At 38.5% G+C, this 24,211-nt stretch overlaps 2 protein-coding genes across 2 annotated transcripts; both read right to left on the reverse strand.

The window, feature by feature from the left end:
- Nucleotides 1-16,259: 16,259 nt before the first annotated feature.
- LOC137400693 (uncharacterized) lies at nt 16,260-16,769 on the reverse strand. The gene has a single exon (XM_068087025.1). It carries the CDS (start codon nt 16,767-16,769, stop codon nt 16,260-16,262), a length of 510 nt encoding a protein of 169 aa, XP_067943126.1.
- Nucleotides 16,770-18,568: 1,799 nt separating this feature from the next.
- Nucleotides 18,569-23,737, reverse strand: LOC137400694 (uncharacterized). The gene is made up of 4 exons (XM_068087026.1): nt 23,655-23,737; nt 19,596-19,745; nt 19,173-19,501; nt 18,569-19,005 (listed from the first exon to the last, which is right to left on the reverse strand). The coding sequence occupies exons 1-4, from the start codon at nt 23,735-23,737 to the stop codon at nt 18,569-18,571; spliced, it is 999 nt and encodes a 332-aa protein (XP_067943127.1).
- Nucleotides 23,738-24,211: the final 474 nt, after the last annotated feature.

Here is a 24,211-nt window from a genome sequence, read left to right on the forward strand (position 1 = left end):
AGCTGGTAGCTCTCATTATTAAGCGTACACGAATTTTCCATTGGTAATGTGCGAGGCTAATAGCAAGTGGCAGGCAACTCTCATTACTTCTCATCGCTTATAAACTGATTTTTAATACTCGGGAACGCAGGGAAGCTAGCAATATTTATAAAAAAAAGTTTGCCATGTGATGTCATATGCACAAAAACAAAAATTTATTCAATCAAGAATTATCAAATAATTAACAATACAATTGATGAGTTGATCTTTTAGTAAGTTGAAAATTTAATCATCATGATGTGGATATCCGGTACTTGAGAATTGAAACATATCAGTGATGTGTGAAGGACCTAAACTATTCAGTTTTTATAATCCAACAATTTTAGTAAAATAAATTGAGGTATGTGGCTGCTGGAGAACATCCTATTTTTAAACAAAAAATGTTGAGCAAGATGATACAAGACAAGGTGGTATCATTTATAAATTACACACAAGTCATAATGCACCTTTCTGTAAAATAAATAACAAGTCCAATAATGAGTTAGAACAGAGGTTTAAAAAATGGCACAATTTTTGTGTATGTAAAAAGTCTTTTAATTTGAGGTTTCTGAGAATGTTTAGCAGATATGATCATAGCCTAGGAAATAAAAGTTTGCAAAGATATCATCAATCATATCAATATGATATTGAATACCATCAATATATCAAAGTTTGATCATCTGCACTTATGAATTCAGTAAATAGAAATTTTGTTTAAAGTTACTTGGAACTGACAGTGTCACGCCTTTTTCTTTCTTTGCAGGATGGAGTTATGTTTCTTGTCAAATGTGGAAAAGTTAAAAAAGATGGATATGAAGACATTTGATAGCTAGAAGTAATGAATACTGTTTCGCAGATGTCCTTCCATGTCCAACTCTAATTAAAGGTGGTAATTGTTGGACGATAGTTTGATTGGATGTAAAACCTGTCAGTCTTGTTTACATATGTTCTAAATTTAGTCTAAATACAGATAGATATACACGTTTAACCTAATAGCAATGGCGCTTGATATTGTTATAAACATTCCTAGTAGTTAGTAATTACCATTTACCAATAGACTGTCAATAGTTTTTTTTTCAGAAATAGAGTTTAGGCTATACTTGCTACAAGATTATAAGCTGTTGAATTCTCATTTTATGTGCTTGTGACATAATTGATTGTTTCCGAATATAATCCCAAGTGAATTTAGAAAAAAAAATTTACTTGAAAATTTTACTTTGCATTCTGCTGATGTAATTGCTTTTCTTCACTATAAACTTTCATGTATTTGCCGCTTCCATTGTGTGGGAAGTCCTCAAAACCACCTTTCATAATGAATGCAAGACTTGACAACGTTCTTCTCATTGGCAGTAGCAATTCTCTCAAATCATTGCATTAAATGCGATGATTTGAGAGAATTGCCCCCAAAACAAGTTTGGTTTTGAGGGCTTCATGTTAGCAGTATCTTAGGAGGCCATGGATCTGTATCCTGAGCTGTTTTGCTCAACACTGTTCTGTTCTGCACAGTTCAAGCCGTTCATAAGTGTACCATCACTTTTACTTTTCTAAGAGTGTTGGATGTAAAAGACTGCAAGTTCTTTACTATTTCAATAAGAATAAATTAATTTCAGTGCTTCTAGTTTTAGTTTTTGTACAGAATCCCACCTCATTGATAAAACTAGGTGTAACATATTTATAGGCTAGCATAAACAGCTCTCCGTTTGCAAGGTCAATAATGATGAAGAGTGGCGTTGTTTTTCATGTCCTGCTCACAATTTGTTGTTATTGAAAGTGCACCATAGATTTCTTTAAGCAATGAACAAAAATTAACACATTGAAAAAATTAACAAAGATGTAGCGCTTGCAAATAGCCTACTTCTTTTTTACTAAGGTAAGCTTGTTAGTGTATCAGGCTATTTTTTCTCCAAGCCACCAGTTAGGACATTTCCTGTTAGTACACAAACTGATCTGTATCAGTCGTTTGGCAAAGCTTGTAATTTAAGGTTGGATGCCCTTTCTCTTAACACCAACCACACCAGTGGCTTTGCTAGCTAGGTATTGAATCCTAATCTGTTGTTTAGAGGTTCGGCTGATCCCACAACATTCTGTTATTTGTATATATATACATTTCAGTATTTGTCTGTGGGTCTGTCATTTGTGTGTCCAGTTACAGTGATAAAGTTGTGGAAATGACCAATGCTTTTCGCACTGGATTTGAACTCACAGTTGCAGACAGGCACCCTAAACCAAGCAGCACACTGCCATACAATGGAATAATTGTGTGCATCATACTTATTACACCTGCCAATCTTTAACATCCATTAGTTAAAATACTCATGCTTCAACTACCACACTTTACAATCGTGATTGTGTAAAAGATCATGATTGCGTGAGAAACCATGATAGCGTGAGAGATCATGAAGCAATTTCTTCCCAGTGTTGGATTAAGTTATAATAATAGTTAGCTATATACTGTAGTTGCTCAAATTCATTGAGTAAAGAAACTTGACCAAAATAAAAATAAATTTTTCGATGCAAAAACTTTTTTATAACCCATTCATCGCCGGACATTTACTAAGTAAATCTATGTTCGAAACAATCATAGCTATTGTTATTATGACAACTGTTACATTAAGGTGACAAGCTGTTAAGGGACTCTACAAACTATAAACAGTCCAAAGGACTGACATGCCTTGCATATCAGTAGTCTTATCGCTGTGATGATAAGAAAGTCGTTGATAGAGGTCATGATGCTATCAGCTGATCATCTTCTGAAGTCATTTATTTAGTCAGTTTGTGTCAAACGCAAGTCGTCCAAGCAATCAATAGCGATGGTTTTATGGGCTCTTCGAACAGCCCTTGTGCTTTTCAGTTGCACTCTGACTTATTCTTTGCAATTCAAAAAGGAGATAAAACAAAGCTGCATAGCCCTCACCGACAAAGGAGAAGTGAACCTCACCCCAGGTGCTGCAACTGATGGAGCTTCGGCAACGTGAGTTGAGTTGTATCATCTTCAACATTTGAACTAATACTATGTTTCCATACAGCAATAGCGCAGCGACACATCTACACCCGATGATGCAATGCTATCTTGTGTCGCTCTCATGCTGTCGTTATTCGTTGTATTAGGCCGCAAAAGACTTTCTGTTGAGTGGCAGTATAGATGAGTGTTACGTGATCATGAGGGTTTGACTTATCTTGGTTGGAAATTAGTAATACATCTTACTTATATAGCATTTGATTACAAAAACCTAATTCCATAAGTAAAAGCGTTTCTTTCAAACCAGTTTAGGAAGGAGTTGTTGTAAGACTTGTTTACAACAAATTATATATATAATATATAAATATATATTATACCGTATGTTTAGTATAATATATAAATATATATTATACTAAACACATACAGTTGCATACAGTTCTTTGAATGCATCTTTCTTTGCAGACAGTTTTATGTCATTCATGTAGAAGGAATGGTTTATCTTGCTGCCATTTTTAAACTGATACCCATTATGGGTTCCCACCAACATATTGCTTAGAAGACTTAGACATGCAGAGAAATAGGAGTTGTCACCCTAATATACGCCTCGATTGATGCGGACACTCATCAGCTTCTTGTCATCAGCCTTCAGTTTGTTTTCTAGTGGGTCGACAAGATCTTGATAAACACCACAAGGGTAGGGTGGACATTTTACAACCTTAGGCACTCAAGGATCCAACTATGGGGAATTGTAGTCAATCCAATTCATAGCAAGATTGGCTTGCCTTTTTCTGCGGTTGGACACATCATGTAAGCCACCAGCAACTGGAGTTTGCCTCCTTGAGTGTTGCGTCTAATTCTTTTCTGGGCACTGGTCATATGCTCACTCATATGTTCTTCCAGTTTGCTTGCAATTATTTTCTGAAAGCAGCTCCAGGTGGTGGGCAAGCATGTTACAGCTGGTGGTTTTTGGGAATCAGCCTCTGTTTTGGGTCTCTCATCGGAAGTACATTTCATTCTTCTGGATTGTCACTTTGTTCTATCAGGCATTTCATTGTTTTACCATTCTTGTAAGCAAAAATGCCAATTTCTTCAGCCATAAGGCTTGCATCTAGGTGCTGCCCAGTTCTTAATACACTGCACACAGTGTCCATTTTGCTGATGGTGAGTCCTTAATGAGCCACAATGTGTTGGTGGCTTTCTTCGAGCCTTTTCAACCAATGTGCAGTGATGTTATGGGTGTATACTTATGTATGCATACAAATGATATATGACAAATATCTATACAAATATCTTGGAATCTGTCAATTTTCCAGTTATAAAGTGTTAGAAATGAAAAATTCCCATCGCACTGGATTTGAACTTGAAATCTTTAGGTCAACAGACAGGCACACTAAATACTACACTAAACTGTCCTTTCCATACTGTGGGATTATTGTTCACATACCTATGCAGCTTACAACATCCTTAGCATACCTGATGCTAGGCTTGCAGGTGTAACATAACGTTTATAAGCAATTAACGATTATAAGCAAGCTTGGCTTCAAAACAGCTTATGGCATGGCTCTTATTCTAGTAAGTTACCAGCTTAAGTTAGTATTTTATGTTACTCAGATGCATTGGATAAAAAAAACTAGCCAATGGCATCTAAATGTATCAACTAATGCTCAGTTTTGAAGAAAAATATTTTATTATTCGTGCAAAGCGGGCATTCAGTAGTAGCCTATATATATATATTTATAAGATGTTTTTTTCGCACAAAAAGAATCTGTGTTGATCTTGAAGATTCCGTAATAACATTGTTAAAATGTCAAACGATGCTTGCATTTTTTTAGAAAACTTATAAATTGATAATTGTAATGATATGTAAGTTAATGATAGTATAATGATAGTAAGTTCATGTATACTTACAATTACCAATTGATAGCTGAGTTTTTGTTTTGTCTTAGCACGTCTGTCACTGAAAGGTGTAAAAGTACTTAGCTAAACAGAAGACAAGGAAATAGGTACACAAATAGCTACCATCTGACATGTTCACTTTGAGTAGACTTTGTTGATTATGGTTTAAGAATTCCAAATCATATAATCAACAGTCAAGGTTTCCTTATAAAAGCATGCCAGAACATTATTACTAATAATCTCTGTATATCGATATAAATCAGCTATGCGTTGCTTCATGAATTACTTTTAGAATCTCCATGGCTGGCATCGTTTTACCATTTGTACAGAAATATTAATTATTTTGTTTACCTATCGGTCTCCACTACTTCTATATAAGAATACAAGTTCAGTGACGACTACCTAAATATATGTTATACTTACAGTCTTGGTTAGCGAATGTGCAAGGTTAGCGCATGCATCAGGTTAGCAAATACATCAGATATATTTATGAGCATATTTATGTGTGTGTTTGGATGCAACAGTTTTTTTCTTATTACGCTCAAAGAACCATGAAAATTTGATTTGAAACAGTCAAATTCTCACCACTAAAATCCACTTCAAATGTTTACCTGTGTTTTAGCAATTAACACAGCATCTCTAAGTTGGGTGGAATTGTATAGGTGACCACTCGATGCACTAAAGATATTCGATTTTAGGTTCCGCACTCCCTTTCCTCAATCAGGGGTAGTAGCAGAGACAATGACTTTGTGGAATCCTTGTACAGACACACTAGTTCCAGCCTCTATGTGTACCATCTCAGGAGAGGTATGGCCTCCACAAATAATACTGTACATATTACTTTTTGTCATCCTGAGCAACTACGTGCACCAACATCAAACATTAGCAAAGTTGTTTTGTTTCAATTTTATGTTTATCCATTTTTAAGCGGGTAGTTACGTTTAAGAATAACGTTCTGAACAAGCACGTCAGCCAAAAATTAACATGGTTTCTTGATCATCGACTTTCTCTTGTCTCTTTGTTAATTTTAACCGGCTGTACAGAGCAATATTTTAATTAAATTAGAAGGTCTGTTCTGTTGAAAGTGAACTAAAGAGCATAAATATGCTTTTGGTACCATATAACTCAGCTGTTTGTATTAAATGTTTTAAACTTTAAACTGCAGTAATACGATATAGATTAAGTGTTTAAGTATTTTATATCGGATGGTTAAGTATTTTATATCGGATGGTTAAGTATTTTATATCGGATGGTTAAGTATTTTATATCGGATGGTTAAGTATTTTATATCGGATGGTTAAGTATTTTATATCGGATGGTTAAGTATTTTATATCGGATGGTCAAGTATTTTATATCGGATGGTTAAGTATTTTATATCGGATGGTTAAGTCTTTTATATCGGATGGTTAAGTATTTCATATCGGATGGTCAAGTATTTTATATCGGATGGTTAAGTATTTTATATCGGATGGTTAAGTATTTTATATCGGATGGTTAAGTATTTTATATCGGATGGTTAAGTATTTTATATCGGATGGTTAAGTATTTTATATCGGATGGTTAAGTATTTTATATCGGATGGTTAAGTATTTTATATCGGATGGTCAAGTATTTTATTGGAGTCAAGTATTGCCAGTTTTTATGCATATAATTATAAGTGCTTGCTAAAACTTTCTGCATTCTTTAATGCCTCTAAAATCTGACAGAAATTGCAAATTAGGCTAAACTTGTTAAACCATCACATCAGTAATATTCAAGTATTCTGCTATTCACACATTTGTAATTGCATTCCTCTTACTTGTTGCGTCTCTATACACACCGTACATGTAGATGTGATTAGACATCAATTGGTAAAATGTTGTTTTTCAATCTATGGCTTCCATTCATGCCATCTAACTCAACAAAAGAAATCACTCAAAAAAAATTCACGTTACAAATAATTTTGAATTTCCATTTCTTTTTTAATATACTCACTACAGTAAATACAAAGAATCACTCGCATGGATTATAAGAAATAAAATATGTGTTCAGTAAATAAAGACAAGCAAACATTTTTTCTGATAGAAAAACAAATTGCTAGGAACAGCATAAGAAATTAGCAGGAAGATGAGCAATGAGAACACTATTAAGATATCGCATAATGTTTAACAACTCTTCATAGTTTAACAACACTTCATAGTTTAACAACACTTCATAGTTTTATATTTAACATACGAGTAGTAGAGTAATTCCGCTAGACATAAATGTGAGTATTGAACAGTTTTACTTGCACCAATAAAGTTTTAGGTTAGTTTTCTTTTTATTTCATTTGTAAAAACTCTTTGTTGCTATTTGCCATCTCACCACTTCAGGTTTAACACTTTTAAAAAGATTTCACTGCTCCTCATTACAGCTGAGAAAACTGCCTTTTTGTAGATTTTCATGCCGAACTTTTTAATTAGAGTGCAAATATTTAAGTTATATCAAGACAATAGCTAACACTCACCTGCAGCTTTCCAAAAACAAAGTAGGAGCATCAGTAGAAGGGAAGATAGGGGGTGTGTCAAGTGCACATTCAATCAAGATCTTATATCGAAGCCCTATTTGTTTACATCTCCGAGCCCCGTACAACTGATGATAGCAACCTAGTACCCCTTTGTTTTGAATATAGATAAAAGGCTTAAAACAGTGAAAACAGACATTCCGAATATATTAAAACAATATATCATTGGAAGGTCATTATAATGAGAGTCTAACGTTTTCACACAGCAGAAACATAAAAAAACAATTTACGTTATGGTCTTTGACTGTATTTCCCGTGTTGGCTGATCGAAACGTGGTTCCTTGTAAGTTTTTAAAATGCGCAGATCATTTTCAGGATTTATGGCGTTATGATATTTATTTTCAGTGTGTAGGAGAGATAAAAATTGATTCCTTCACCTCTGCAAACAACAGCAAGTCAGCTAATGCTCTTTAGGGTTGCGAGCACCCAAATTGGGAAGTTCTGTTTTATCTCCATGAAAGTCACTACTCCATCATAATTGTACTCCTTATAACTACATCTCTTCTTTTGTTCGAAATTCTTTTCTTTTAGATGTTTGAGGTTTTCACGACTCCAGTTGGTTGTGGAACCCTATTTACTAAAACAGATGCCTCATTTACAATCAGAGACAACAAACTACAGCTTGACTACAAGTAAGTTTGTCTATGTAAAATTCTTCTTACAAGAAAAGACAAGACTGCAGAATGTAACAATCAGCTAGCATGGCTTTTGCTATAAGATGCATTTTATTTTAGATTCAGTAACCATGTCTACTTGATTTTATTTAGCAATAGTTATTGTCACTAGAATGATGGCACTCCAGTGTGCCGTGAGAGATCATCATGAGTAATAACTGGTTGCACAATTATTTGAATTTGTTATGAGGTGGCCGAGTGGTGCCAAGAGTAGCATGCTTGGCTGAGGGCCTGAATATTCGGGTTCGATCATTGTGCAGTGTAATCTTTTTCCAAACGCTCAGAAGGCGTGGCTTCAGACGAGCACAGCTCTTATTATAGTAAAGGTTCATGACGTCAGCATTAAATTCTTTGTTGTGCGCTTCATTATCTCACACCTCCATTTGAACCTTGCCTAAGTCAGTAGTAGTTTCTACCACATAAGAGGGGACGTTCTAAAGAAATACAAACTTTTGCTTGTAGCCCTAGTGCATGCTGTTAGATGTCAGTAGGCCTACTGTTGTCCAACATCTAATTCTATTGTTTATTGTTTCCTATTTATTACCCCAACAAAATATTATTTTAAGGCTATGATTTCATCTGTCTACTAGTATGTTTCTTTCATTCCATCAATCTAACTGTTCCTAATCCCTGTTGTGGGCTAAATTTACCATAGAGACGGTAACTCCAGTTGTTATATACTTTTCGGTTCTCCCTTAGTTCGACCAATCAGCAATCCGCACAGTCAGGTCATCAAACAGCTGGCATGACCTCTAACAATGACTTCTAGCAATGACCTAAATCCTAAGCCTGGCTAATGGTCACATTTTATGGCAATTATGGGAAGTAGGGGTGTTGACTGCCTTCTGCTCTTGCAGAGGCTGTTAACTTTTCTACATCAGCTCTCTTGGTCTAGTCATTTCTACTTAAGAAGGATGTTGTTAGTTTTTAAAAATGTTTCCTAGTAACGGAATTGGAATTGTTCTAAATTGTTCGAAAGCGAACAGTAAACAAGTTGCTGCTCCTATCAACACAATCTTGGCTAACAAAGTGTATATAAATTTACATTTGCAGAACTTTCAGTATATATACAGTAGTAGGAACCATACCCACCTGTCTGAAGCCACGGTTGAAACCATGGTTGAAGATTGAGAAAAGTCTGTATCATATTGTACGTGATTGTATTTTACAGTGTTGCATTGGACGGAATTGTATTGTACTGTATTGTAATGTACGGTATTGTATTGGACGGTATTGTAATGTACGGTATTGTAATGTACGGTATTGTATTGTACAGTATTGTATTGTACAGTGTTGCATTGGACGGAATTGTATTGTACTGAATTGTAACGTACGGTATTGTATTGTACGATATTGTATTGTACAGTAATGTATTGTACGGTATTTTATTGTACAGTGTTGTATTGTGTGGTATGGTAATGTATTGTACAGTATTGTATTGTGCGGTATTGTAATGTACGGTATTGTATTGCATGGTATTGTATTGTATGGTATAGTATGGTATTGTATGGTATTGTATTGTACGGTATTGTATTGTACTGTATTGTAATGTACGGTATTGTAATGTATGGTATTGTACGGTATTGTATTGTATGGTATTGTAATGTATGGTATTGTATTGTATGGTATTGTATTGTATTGTATTGTACAGTATTGTACGGTATTGTATGGTATTTTACGGTAATGTATTGTACTGTATTGTATTGTACTGTATTGTATTGTACGGTATTGTATTGTATGGTAATGTACGGTAATGGATTGTACGGTATTGTATTGTACTGTATTGTATTGTACGGTATTGTATTGTATTGCACGGTATTGTATTGTATGGTATTGTACTGAATTGTATTGTACTGTATTGTATTGTATTGTATTGTATGGTAATGGACAGTAATGTATTGTATTGTACTGTACTGTATTGTACTGTATTGTATTGTACGGTATTGTATTGTATGGTAATGTACGGTAATGGATTGTACGGTATTGTATTGTACTGTATTGTATTGTACGGTATTGTATTGTACGGTATTGTATTGTATGGTATTGTACGGTATTGTATGGTAATGTATTGTACTGTATTGTATTGTACTGTATTGTATTGTACTGTATTGTATTGTACGGTATTGTATTGTATTGTATTGTACTGTATTGTATTGTACGGTATTGTATTGTACGGTAATGTATTGTACGGTATTGTATTGTACTGTATTGTATTGTACGGTATTGTATTGTACGGCATTGTATTGTATTGTATGGTATTGTACGGTAATGTATTGTACTGTATTGTATTGTACTGTATTGTACTGTATTGTATTGTACGGTATTGTATTGTACTGTATTGTATTGTACTGTATTGTACGGTATTGTACTGTATTGTACGGTATTTTAATGTATTGTATTGTATTGTACGGTATCGTATTGTACGGTATTGTATTGGACGGTATTGTACTATACAGTATTGTATTGTACAGTATTGTATTGGACGGAATTGTATTGTACTGTATTGTATTGTATTGTACGGTATTGTATTGTACGGCATTGTATTGTACAGTACTGTAATGTAAAATTGTATTGTATGGTATTGTATTATACAATGTTGTATTGTACAGTATTGCATTGTACAGGGTTCGAACCAGTGATATTCAGTTTTGCTGCCAGGCACACTACCAGCTGCGCGCCGCCACAATTTCAGAACTATTACGTCTAAAGTTATTCTCCGCGCTTTATTGGCACCCCTGACAATTTCTGACGGCATACTGAACTATCAGGGTACAAGTGGTGATAATTTTTAGAGGAAGCTATTCTATTCATTTAATGGCTATCTCATGTATAAGGGCTCTTTTATACTAGCAAGTAGATAAGAGGAACTCAAAAGTTACCTTTATTCGTTCTAAAACATTTGTTTGTCACCTCAGAGTTATGTAAACTCTACCCACCCATAACAACCCAGCCGCTACTACAAGCTCTAAAATTTGCACAACAACACATTCGCACATCAGAAGCAGATCAGGAAATTGTAAGTACACTAAAAAGGCATACTAAAAACATACAAACAAGATATGGACAAAAAGGTCACACCAAACAAATTTGACATGACCATGGGCTAGTATGGCAGGGTAGAGACTTGTGAATTAGTAGGGGCTGACATACTATTTTTATTACGAGAAACATAACAAAGCAACACAGTGCATAAGTGCACATATAAAGTTTAATATAGAGGTGAAGCCACAGGGTGTTCTTCCTTTGCATTGCATTCTTTTAGGAAAGTGTCAATAAAAAGTACACAAAATTAGCTGCTGCACTTTGTTCATCATCTAATTAACACTATTATTATCGCAGTCTAACAGTTTTGAGTGCAATAAGATAATTATAAAAAGATAATGTTTAAAACTTCCTCTAAACTCAAGTCTATCACAATATCTTTGAGAGTAATCTTAAACACTTGTCTTTTTATCTTCCAATTATTACTATGATTTAAATGTCTGCCGCCTTTTTGGAGCGGTTTTTATTTTGTAAAGGTTATTTTGAGATGTTACTGCAGACAATTAATCACCTATTACTACTGGTTTTTCTTTATCTTTTTATGAAAAGAATTAACAACAACTTTTGTCGGAACATTTGACAAAGGAGGTCAGAGGTTAACTATATAATATAACATCTAATACAAGGAGGTCAGAGATTAACTAAACAATATAACATATAACACAAGGAGGTCAGGGGTTAACTATATAATATAACAACTAACACAAGGAGGTCAGACGTTAACTATATAATATAACATCTAACGCAAGGAGGTCAGAGTTAACTATATAATATAACATCTAATACAAGGAGGTCTGAGATTAACTATACAATATAACATCTAACACAAGGAGGTCAGAGGTTAACTATATAATATAACAACTAACACAAGGAGTTCAGACGTTAACTATACAACATAACATCGAACACAAGGAGGTTAGAGGTTAACTATATAATATAACAACTAACACAAGGTCAGAGGTTAACTATATAAGATAACATCTAACACAAGGAGGTCAGAGGTCAACTATATAATATAATATCTACATGTAACTCCAGCAAACCGCTGGTAGGTTGGCATCAGAGTTCTGCTAGAATAACTGTAGTAAAAAGATCTGTTCAAGTCAAACAATTAGCTTGTTTGCTGTTATGTAATCGTTAAACTATTTAATTACATTTATATATAACATTTTTAGAGGCCTGGGCCAGGCAGCTCATATCACACTAGCCTGTTCTAAGTCTAAACCAAGTGACCCATTTACACGAGATGAGACATGCTTTGACCAGACGAACAATGTAAGTTTTGAAAGTTTGAGAGTTGTCTACACTACAATATCAAAAACTTAATAATAGCATGTAGAGGCCTACTCATTCCTGGTTAACATTAGCCTGTCTTGACAAACTGTTGTTTTTGTGAAGTTGTCTCTCGGCAAGAGCCGCGAGCAAAATAACAGCTTGTCACAAGACGCACTGCACCTGATGCATCAGCTGCACTGAAAAGGAGTTGTTCTCTTCCGTCTATGCAGCTTGGTTGCGATGTTATGTCGGTCGCTTCATTGATAATCATAACAGGTTTCGCGAAAAATTTATGTAGACAAATTAAGATAAAAACGTTTAACCAGAGACCAGGCTCTGCGGTAAACTTTAGTAGAACCTAAGAACTTAGGCAACAACAGCAACTAAACATGTTGTTATGTGTGCGCTCAGTCAGTTTTATTTCTATTTTTAAATCAGTCAGTTTTATTTGTTCTTATTGATTTTATTTTTAATTTGTTTCATTCTTAAGTTCTACTACAGTTTACCGCAGAAACTGGTCTTTGGTTAAATGTTTTAATCTTATTTCTTTCTACATAAATTTTTGCGTGAAATCTGTTATGATTACCAATGGAGCGACCGACATAACATCGCAGCCAAGCCGCATAGACGGAAGAAAACAACTCCCTTTCAGTGCAGCTGATGCATCAGGTGCAGTGCGTCTTGTGACAAGCTGTTGTTTGGCTCGCCCCGCTCAACGGTGGACAACTCCGCAAAAACAACAATTTGTCAAGACAGGCTAGGTTAACATGTAATGTGAGCACCAGCAAGTTGTTTCGAAAAATAATAAAAATATAGAAAGTTATCGAAAAGTAAAACACAAGTCAACAATCAAAAAATGCACCAAGTGTTTTGAATAGTCTTTAGGTCAATAGAACATACTAAATTGTTTTGTTACTATTCCTTTCTTCGTAGTGCTACACGCTGACCCATCCAATTTGCTGCCCAAAAAATGGCAAAAGTGGTAACAGCCTTTCTACAGGATCTATTCTAATCATCATGTGAGTATAGTATACCGTGTTCATCAGAGTGCCATATTCCATATATGTTGTTCCATATCTGCGACTCACTCATGATAGTATTCTAAGGCTATGATTTGATCTGTCTATTAGTATGTTTTTGCCATTGTATCAGGCAATTAATCTAACTGACTTCGTATGTCTTTTTAATTGTTTTATATTTTATACGCCGCTTAGCTCTTTGAATACTTGAATTAACAAAACTTTATTATTAAAATAATTCACTTTGCATAAAAAGATCTCATTTTTGTATAAGTTTTTATCTGAAAACAAACTTGATTTACTTTAAGAATGTTTCCACTGATTTTCTTAGTCTTCCCTTTAAAGCTGTTACTGCACTGCAGCATGGCACCTGCAGCATGGCACCTGCAGCATGGCACCTGCAGCATGGCACCTGCAGCATGGCACCTGCAGCATGGCACCTGCAGCATGGCACCTGCAGCATGGCACCTGGTTAGTTTGTACAGTTGAAAATAATTTTAAAGGCAATAGCTTTAAATTTAGTTATCAGTTTAGAATAGTAAAAAATTGTTAGAATATTAGTTATGTAGCTGTTGCGAAGAGCATAGACTAGATACTAAAGCCTGTAGACCATAGACCATAGTTATAGATTATAAACAGGTACTAGAAACTATTTGACATAGCCTATGTCTATAGACTATAGACAATAGACTATAGATTTTGGATTATAAACAATAGAGTTTAAAGAAAAGAGATCAGACAATGGGCTCTAGATTTCTCAGAAGCCTAGCCTTCATTTGATGATAAGTAAACTCTTTAAGAAGGTGATTAATCAGTGTTTTGAAAAGACACAAGCCTCTCATGTCAGAATTAATATATGTTATCAAGGCTTTTAAGATTACCAAAACGTAGGATTATTACATCTACCAATTGAGTGTTTGAAGTTACAAAGATACTAAGGCAGTTCATTGAATATTACATTTTATTTATATATTAACCTAATTATTTTTTCCCTTATTTATGTTATCACAATTAGCGCTAAACGCAACTTATTTATAGAACTAGAACTGTCTAGCTAGTATTTCATGTTCCTTGTTAATATGAATTACTTGCCAACACCATTTAACTATTATTCCAGAATTATTGTTAGCTTTTACCCCATATTTATTCACACAATCTATGTTCTACTACAGCTCAATTTTAATGCTGTCGACATGTTAGTTGATTATTTTTATTCATATAATAAAGTTTTTTATCTAGTTTGTATATTTTCACTTTATGTTTGTTAATGTAGCATATTTGTTATTGCAACGTACTTGATACTTTGTTAGAGATACTAGGATATATTTTACCTACGAGCTTTTAAGACTAAACATTTCCAAGGGCCAATGCATCAATTACACTTTATATAATAATCTATTAGAGGTACATGTACATGTATAAAATTAGTCTATAGCTTGTGCTATGAATGCCATTGCTAAATACAATTTAATTTAATTGATGGCTGTTAGCAACACCACGACATGCGTGAGTGTTTTGTCTGTTTTAGATTTGTAGTTCTTGTAATTCTCTACGTCATCATAGGAGTCCTTGTTATGAAATTCATCAAAAAAGCAGAAGGAGCAAGACTTTGTCCTAATTTTACATTTTGGAAATCGTTACCATCTCTTGTTAAGGTATATCTTAGTTGTCATCTCTTGTTAAGGTATATGTTAGTTAACATCTTTTGTTAAGGTGTAAAGGAATTTGCCGGCCTTTATTTGGCACGATCTGGACTTTTTCATACAGAAATGAATTGCGTGTGGTTCTGTTCAATGTTTTATTAGAGAAAAGAATCCACTAGTCAAAGAGCCTATGGCCATTTGCTCTGCTTAACTAAGTGAGTGCGCTCCTTTATATATAATAGCATCACCGACTAAGAATACCGTAAGAATACCGGCTAACAAGGTGAATAAACAGGATCGCTAGTGCGTTGGTATGACAACAAGTGACAATAAGTGATAGCATAACGAGTAAAACAATGATATAATAAAAGGACATACAATAAAATAAGACAACAACATGAGTGACGATAAGTGACAACACAACGAGTAAAACAACGATAAAATAAAAAGGAAAACACATACAATAAAATAAGAAATGTAACGTCACGGCCCAGCGTCCACCACACACTCCCCTCTATTATAGACATTATCTAATTAAACAACATGGATGAAGCAACCAGCCGGACTCACGTCTCAAGCTGCTTAACATGGTGTTCTGAGCGGCTAATTTTTTGATTAAGCAAATGTTTGTCGTCGGTAGCTGGCGTATCCTGTTTCTGGTACTGTGGGCTGCCTTTTGGAACTGTCTCTTTTCTTCCCGAAGTTATCGCGGCATGACCTGAATACGGGTGACCAGCTGGAGGCTGTCCTAATAGAGTGGTCTGGCGGTCTGGACTAGACTCCCAGGTCATCTGGTCTGTGGCTAGGTCGTCGTATCCTCTTGTTGTCTGATAGACCCAATCACCATACCATTCCGGCTTTTTTCTAGTACGGGATGAACGATGATTTAGATCTTTTGTAGCAGTTTTGGGGTTTTCAACGGCCTGGGGGGACATCGCTAAGTGTCCGGAGTCCAGGTCCGTAACTAACTCACCGAGACTTTCTAGAGGAGAGGGTTTATTTCCTCTCTAACTTCGCTTTAGGGAGGTGCTGTAGGAGGTCCGGAGTTCGAACCCTCGTGCAAGTTTTCTTTTCCGGTATTGGTCTGTAGAGTCGCCTTTCCCATTCCTTTCTGCAGAGTCGAGCTTATCAGCTGGACTCATTTGGGAAGGGAACTTCATTAACTCTTCATCAAGTTGCAGGCAGCTTCTTCATGAGGGCCGAGCCATCCTGGCTCCTTTCATATTTGGTCCCCTTCGAAGATCAAGCGTTGCCGGAGCACGGCCAGAGCTCCCTGAGCAGGCATAATAGGGTTTCAACCTAAACTTGTGTTGAGTCGAGGTTTGACTCTGTCTTTCCACCACATAGGTGTGGTTGGGCCAGGCGGTTATGACTTGGTAAGGGCCCATGAACTTAGCTTTTAGCTTAGCGTTTGGTCCCCTTCGCCGCCACCTGTTTACCAACCACACCCAACCCCCAGGTGTGAAGAGCGGTGGCTCTTCTTGATCTGCCTGTCTAGTCTCCATCTGCGCCTCACTGAGAGCTTCATGCGCTTCTTCCAGCCTCTGTTGCCTCTGCAGCACGTAGTCGCTGGCTGATTGCGTTTCCGTGGGAGGGGGGTGACATTCTAACTGGTCAGGCAGACGCAACTCTCTGTCGAACATCATGAAGTTGGTCATCTCACCCGTCACGGTGTGGGGGTTGCCTCGATACGCCCGCATGAGCTGGAGCAAAAGCTCATCCCATTCCTCCTGGCCTCATTCCAACAACTTGGCTCTCAGAAAGTCGCCCAGGCCTCGATTGTTCCTCTCTACAATCCCATTGGCCTAGGGATGGTAAGGAGTAGTCCGTGTCTTGCTCGCCTTCCAGAGCTGGCAGAGCTCCTCCATCAGTTAACTCTCAAATTGAGCGCCTTGGTTTGTATGGATTTGCTCTGGAAGCCCCAGGTAGCAGAACACTCTTTCATCGAGAGCACTGGCGACTACTGGAGCCATGGCCTCCAGAATGGCAATTGCATCCTGCCACTGGGTAAAGTGGTCCGAGAGCACTAAGATCCACCTATTGCTCTCGGGGTGGTGGAAAAGGGGCCTACCAGGTCGATGGCGACATTCTGCCAGGGTTGGTCAGCATATAATCGCTGCCGGCTTCTTGCAGGCTTGGTCCCTCCATGCTTGGCGACCTAGCACACCTCACAGCTTCATACTAACCTGCGGACAGTGGCTGTCAGTCCGGGCCAGTACCATGTAAGCTGGAGGCGGCTTACCGTCCTCCCCACTCCGGAGTGGGTCATGGTATGTGTCTGCCAGATAAATGGCTCCCCCCATAGTCGAGGGGCACACGGCAAACCACCGGATTTGACTATGAGGGCTACTATGGCTTCCAGCCCGCTATCCTGCCTGATTCTCAAGGATTCCCTTCTGCTATGCAGAACCCTGAGCTCCTGGCTCCTTAACTCCAACTGTTCCGAAGGCACTTCGGTGTGGCTCCAAAGTGCTTGGTACATTAGGGCTATGGCACTCTTGCCCACGCTCTGCAGCCGAGCTAACTGGCTCTGGCTAGTTAGTTGAGCCAATGTCTCAGGTCCCAGGGTGGCCTCAAACGACCTCGAGCCGGCCCGTGCTCTCGTGGTGGCAGGGTGCCTGCCCGTATAGCCGGTCATCTCGCGCGCGGTCCTGGCGACCTCTGCCCAGCTCTTATGTGGTTCCTGGTGGCGACTAGTAGTGCCTCGGGTCATCACCTGCTCAATGTCAGGAGATCCCAGGATGGCTTCGACCGGTCCTGAGTCGACCTTGGCTGTTTCAGTGAAAACAGGGGGTCGCATCCATAGACTGGCAGCCTCGTGCGCCGGCCTGGTGATCCCTGACAGAACATGGTTTTGCCCGATCACCCTAGCCTCATCCTGGTTCTCTTGGTCCAACTCAAGTCGAGTTGGACCCCCATCGCGGTACTCTATCTGGGCACACTGTCGACAGCCTTCGCAGGTCTGTCTGCTTACTCCACGTGGAACTGGCCACCGCTCCACCACCTCCACTCTGGCTAGGTCCGTGGCAACCCCTTCGCTACTTACTATGTGGCCCAAGTACCGCACTTGAGACTGTAGAAGTTCGCACTTTGTTGGTTTGAGCTTGAATCTGGCTTGCTGCAGCCGCTTGAATACTTCCTCCAGCCACTGGAAGTGGATCTCAAAATCAGGTGCAATAACAATCATATTATCCAGGTATAACAGTAACGTTTTCCAGTGGAGCCCATGCAACACCCTCTCCATCAATCGCTGGAAGGTGGCTGGGACAGAAGTCTGTCTGAAAAGAAGGATTTTCCATTTCCACAATCCTGAGCGAGTGATGAAGGCTGATTTTTCCCTAGCATCTTCGTCCAGCGGAACCTGCCAGTATCCGCTGACGAGATTGAGGGTACTAAAATATCGGCTTCCAGCCAAGGCATCCAAACTTTCATCTATCCGGGAAAGGGGATAGGCGTCTTGTTCTGTTACCGCATTGAGCCTTCGGTAATCCACACAGAATCACCATTTTCCATCCCTCTTCTTTACTAACACAATAGGTGAGCCCCATGCTCCTCCAGCCGGCTCAATCAACCCTCTGGCCAACAGGTCCTGTACCTGTTTCTTGGCCTCCGCTTCCTTTTCAGGCCCTAAGCGGTGAGAGGATTGACGAATAGGTCGGGTCCCGTCTTTCACAGGTATAGAGTGCTCCACGAGCAACGTTTTACCCATATCGTTATCTCCAGTGCTAAACACTGACCCATACTTGGTCAGTAGGGTAGCCAGCTTTCTAGCCGGCTCTGCATTCTGGCACAAGGGTCTGGCAGCCTGGTACAACTCCTGGAGATATTGGGGGATCTGTGGCTCAGCCTCGACTCGGGTGATCGGCACAGCAGGGCCTCCTTTGAGGGAAGGGGTGCCGGCAATGGGAGGAGGTGTTTCCACACTAGTGTAAGTGCCTACGATGGTTCCCGAACGGATGGTCAGGGGTTAGGGTTCGGATTGAGACACCTAACCAACACCTTTCCATCTGCTCCGGGCTCATTCAGGTTTGTAGCTAAAGGCGGGCCTTCTGGGTACCCTTCTATTATCCCGACTGGACAAAAATTTTGTGTGGTCAACCTACACCTAACCGCAACCTCTGTTCTAGCTGACACAACCAAGTCCCTAATTAGCTGGACTTTGTTCTGGAGGAGCTTCCCTGCTCGGTCGGTACAAGCCAATGGCTTCCCATCCACTTTCACCATGGGTCGTGCGAACTCCATCAAGCATTGGTGTGCCATAACGAAGGGCATGCCAAGAATTGTGTCTTCACTAATTTGACTGACTATGAAGACTTCTTCGGTCTTCAGTTTGCTGAGCCTTACTGGGAGCCGGATTACACCGTAAAAGGGTAACCTGGTCCCATCAGCAAGCAGGCCATGGGTGTCACTCTCCTCCAATTGTTCTTTTATACTATGAGGAAGTCGGTCGAACACCTGTTTTCCCAGCAGATTAGTGGTGCATCCGGTATCCAACAGGAAGTGCACTGCTCAACCTTCGATTTTACCCAGAAGGAAGTGACTGGTAGAGTGTGGGCGCCCCAGCAGGCATGCTTGCGCAGGTTCCCTGTGCTTGAAGGGGGCTGCCTGAGGCTGCTCCATTTGTGCAGGTAGAGAACGTGCCTGGGCGAGTCTCTTTGGATGGTGGGGGCTGTCCTCTGCGAGACAGGGAGCCAAGGTACTTGAGAAAAAGGCATATTGCTTACTTCGGGAGGACTCATGCCCGACTCTTCTAGGTGTAGTGTTTGGAATGTGTTCTGGGTAGCTGTAGGGGTGGCTTAGAGTGGAGTTCTGAGTCGGCCTGACTTTTTCGGATAGGTCCATCCAGGGCGAGCTGCTAGTAGACCTAGACTAGTCGAATATAGAGAAACAGAGGGCAGGCTAATTTGGGTTCTGAGTAAGCCTGACTGCTGGATACTTGTCGTGGACTGGCCTGACCCTTTGGCCGTGTCAGACATGCCTCAGATAAGGTGTACCGGGAGTTTAGATTACATTTACCTGTTAGAGTGGTAAAGCAGACTCAGTTACAGAGTCAGGCCTTTACACACTAGCAATGCATCTGCATTATGCTCTGCTCTTCACCACCACACAACTAATCACTTGGATGATAATTCCTGCTTATACTTAAAGCTACATGTAATATATTCATTTTGTGTGATAAGATTTCTGCTCTGTATTTCATCAATCATGTTTGATTAAAGGTTCAATTTGAAATTTCCATATGTTTTCTCTCTTTTTTCTCATAACAACTTCCACAGTACCATTTAAAACAGATGATTTCACATACATATGTTCTATACTCAATCATGCAGCTATAAAAAGTGATGTTAATTAGTATTAAAGGTTTACTTGCAACAAAATTCACATACAATTATTTGGTATCAAAAGCTTCACCATGTCTTACTTTACGGTGTTGTAGGCGTAAAATATGTGGAAATGTGATTAAATGCTCTTAAAAGCTCAAAAACGAACAGTTAATTGCCGCCATCACAAAACCGCCGTAGATTAGAATCTCTTTACAAAATGGCTCAAATGGGACGTAGGTGAATGAGATGGCTTCTGTTTACACTTTCATGCAATCTCATTCGTCAACATATTTTCGCAAATATACTTCACGCATTCAATAAGACCATGTCTAATGTTCTTAAGCATCTATTTCACCGTCATTGTATTGCTGTCACTTTCAGCCCTACTATCTTATAACCTACAGTGGAAACTCGTTTAATTTTTTAACCTTAGCTCGAAGGAGTACATATCATTGTCTGATAAACATGACGAGCCTGTTGGTCATCTGTGATAATTGGAAAATGCTGCAGAAATTATTCGCGCTGTTTGACAAGAAGTATTGGTCACATAATCAGATTACGATTAGACGATTAGATCAAGCCGAAACAAAACTGTAAAGTAGCAAGCATCTATATTTGATACGGGGTCTTCGGTAAAACCCGAAGTGTTTGTCATAAACTCGTGATACGAAAAGTTTTATATTGAGCCTTTTATTGGCCTTTCAATTCACGTGAGAACATCATGTGTCAAAACAATAACCAAATAGAATTACTACGCCAGAGAAATAAACTGATTCCGACCTACGGCGGTTTCGTGATGGCGGCGATTAACTGTTCGTTTTTTAGCATTTAAGAGCTTGTATTCACATTTCCACATATTTTACACCTACAAAACAGCAGAGAAAGACATGGTGAATCTTTTGATACTAAATAGCTGTAATGTGAATTTTGTTGCAAGTAAACCTTCGAAATTGCAAAATCTTGGTCAAATTATAAAAACCATAAAAACCGGTTTAAACCATAAAAATCGGTTTAAACCAAAGAAACCAGGTTTTTTCGGGTTTTTCATAAGAACCATGGTTTTTCCAACCTTGGTCTTATCTCACACCAGGATATGTACTTGCTTCCTCACCATTCAATAAAGGAAAGATACCTGCTGTCTCACTTTCAAACCAGGATAGGTATCTGCTGCCTCACCTTCAAACCAAAATATGAACCTTCTGCCTTACTTTTAAATTAGGATAGGTACCTGCTATTTCATCTTCAAACCAGGATATGCGCCTGCTGCCTCACTTTCAAACCAGGATAGTTACCTGCCGCCTCACATTCTAACCAGAATATGTACCTGCTGCCTCACTATCAAACTAGGATAGGTACCTGCTGCCTCACCTTAAAAAACTATAGGTATCTGCTGCTTTACATTCAAACCAGGATAGGTACCTGCTGCCTCACCTTCAACCAGGATATTTCCAATTAAAGTTCATTAACAAATTTTGGTTTTAAAGTGTTCAGCAATTGAAGTGTATCTTTAATTTTGAATTTGTCTGTAGGCCTATATACTTTGTAGGATGGTGTTCTGTTCACAGTGAGGTGTGGAAAGACTAACAAAGCCGGCTATGACAGCATCTGAGAATGTCTTGGGTCTGTTCATATTTGTTGCTGTGTATATTATATAAATTATGTTGTTTTAATTGTTCTCGTCATTGTAATTAGCTTAAAAGCAACAGCAACTCAACACGCGTCGCTCTAGGGGAGGGAATCCTCCACGGCACTCTCTTATCATTCTATGTGAAGAACCCTGCCATTGATAAACAGTTGAATTATGTTCAGTGCCCACAAAGGATCATTATGCCGTCTGCAAATAATGTACATTATGCCTCACAAATATCATTAAAACCTCACAATAGCTGATGAGAAAACAACCTCGTTCATTGCATTATACTGCACAGCTTTTGAAAATATATAACTAGACAATAATGTTTATGGATGCAATACATGTATATGCTCTTGCAATGTCTAGATAGTTTGGTCTTGTTCATTTGTTTTCAAATAAACAGACTTTATGATACTAAATCATTTGCTGTGTTAGACCATAATTATTTTTATGTCAGATACTGGTGTACTGCAAATTTTAGTAGCAGAACTTGTTCCTAGCTGCCTCATCAATACTTCTGGCATCATCACTGCCAGCCTTCCACTTTGTAAAATGATTCGGGACAGCCAAATATATTTTGAGTAATATGGTCTTATCAAACGAACTTAAAAGCAGTTCTGAGCTGCATAAATAACGAAAAGTATCTCTGAGATAACTCTATAAATAACTCTATACCTAAACTTTTTTGCTAGTGGGCCAAATTGTAGAAATCGAGCAGACATGTGGGCCAGAGGTTTTTTGCTTTTATAACTACACGTGTAACTCACATACAACGAAATGCTGATGTAATTACCTGTTTAAGTACATTAACAAGTGAGTCGTGCAGCAAGAGGCCAGGTAACACAATTACATGCTGATGCAATGCAGAATACAGTATTTATAAATTCTATATATACACATGTACAGTATAACTGTAGATTTGGTCAAAACATTTTGTTATGTGATGCAGAATTTTTGCATGCTTACTATAATTGTAGATAACTTTTTCTAGCGCCACGCATTGTTGCACTGAGCTGGGCAGCAGATGCTGAGGCCCTCATCAAAAGATGAAGCATTACTGCTTGTTTACATAGTCTGTCCTTAGCCAAGGTACCTTATAGTCTGGTCCTTAGCCAAGGTACCTTAGTCTGTCCTTAGCCAAGGTACCTTAGTCTGGTCCTTAGCCAAGGTACCTTAGTCTGTCCTTAGCCAAGGTACCTTAGTCTGGTCCTTAGCCAAGGTACCTTAGTCTGTCCTTAGCCAAGATACCTTATAGTCTGTTCTTAGCCAAGGTACCTTAGTCTGTTCTTAGCCAAGGTACCTTAGTCTGTCCTTAGCCAAGGTACCTTAGTCTGTCCTTAGCCAAGGTACCTTAGTCTGTCCTTAGCCAAGGTACCTTAGTCTGGTCCTTAGCCAAGGTACCTTAGTCTGTCCTTAGCCAAGATACCTTATAGTCTGTTCTTAGCCAAGGTACCTTAGTCTGTTCTTAGCCAAGGTACCTTAGTCTGTCCTTAGCCAAGGTACCTTAGTCTGTCCTTAGCCAAGGTACCTTAGTCTGTCCTTAGCCAAGGTACCTTAGTCTGTCCTTAGCCAAGGTACCTTAGTCTGTCCTTAGCCAAGGTACCTTAGTCTGTCCTTAGCCAAGGTACCTTAGTCTGTCCTTAGCCAAGGTGACTGGATCACACCCGTGATAACGCCTTGGTGGTCCTTGATGCTTTGGGTTGGTTGGCATTGCTGGGCGATTTCATTGGCTGATGGCAGCAGGTAGTGTCCTCATTGGTGTTACTCAGTAGCTGGGCTTCCTTGGTCAGTATTTTTTAGAACTTTCTTAGAGTGTACCACAGATTATTAACTGTATTAGCACTTTAAGATTACAACAGTTATGTCAGCAAGCCGGAGTGGCAAACCAAAGACTTTACTGTAGTTCAGATAATAAATAAATGTCATTAGTAGTTGTCGAAATGGAGATGCTGGACCAGAATTTTCGCCCTGGAATTTTTTGTCTAAAGATGAAAAAATCTGGAATTTTACAAAGTTTTCAAAATCCTTGGGATTTTGAAAAATGGAGAATAATAAAAATTTATACGGAGAGAAGGTACGGCTGCCAAAGAGCACGCGACTGCAGGACCTAAGTGCTGGTCACGCTTGCCATTTGTACAATCTCCTTTATTATACAAAATTCTTTAAACCTCTGATTGTCTATTTA

Source organism: Watersipora subatra, chromosome 7 (assembly GCF_963576615.1).
Source record: "Watersipora subatra chromosome 7, tzWatSuba1.1, whole genome shotgun sequence".
In the NCBI taxonomy this organism is placed as follows: domain Eukaryota; kingdom Metazoa; phylum Bryozoa; class Gymnolaemata; order Cheilostomatida; family Watersiporidae; genus Watersipora; species Watersipora subatra.

Excerpts from the sequence above, each read along its gene's own strand:
- LOC137400693 (XM_068087025.1), bottom strand. The coding sequence starts at position 16,769 with ATGCGGGCGTATCGAGGCAACCCCCACACCGTGACGGGTGAGATGACC.
- LOC137400694 (XM_068087026.1), bottom strand. The coding sequence starts at position 23,737 with ATGCCAACCAACCCAAAGCATCAAGGACCACCAAGGCGTTATCACGGG. Across the intron at positions 19,746-23,654 it reads TTGGCTAAGGACAGACTAAG|AGGACAGCCCCCACCATCCA; the intron begins GTACCTTGGCTA and ends CCTGTCTCGCAG. Across the intron at positions 19,006-19,172 it reads AACAGAGGTTGCGGTTAGGT|GCACTTACACTAGTGTGGAA; the intron begins GTAGGTTGACCA and ends GAACCATCGTAG.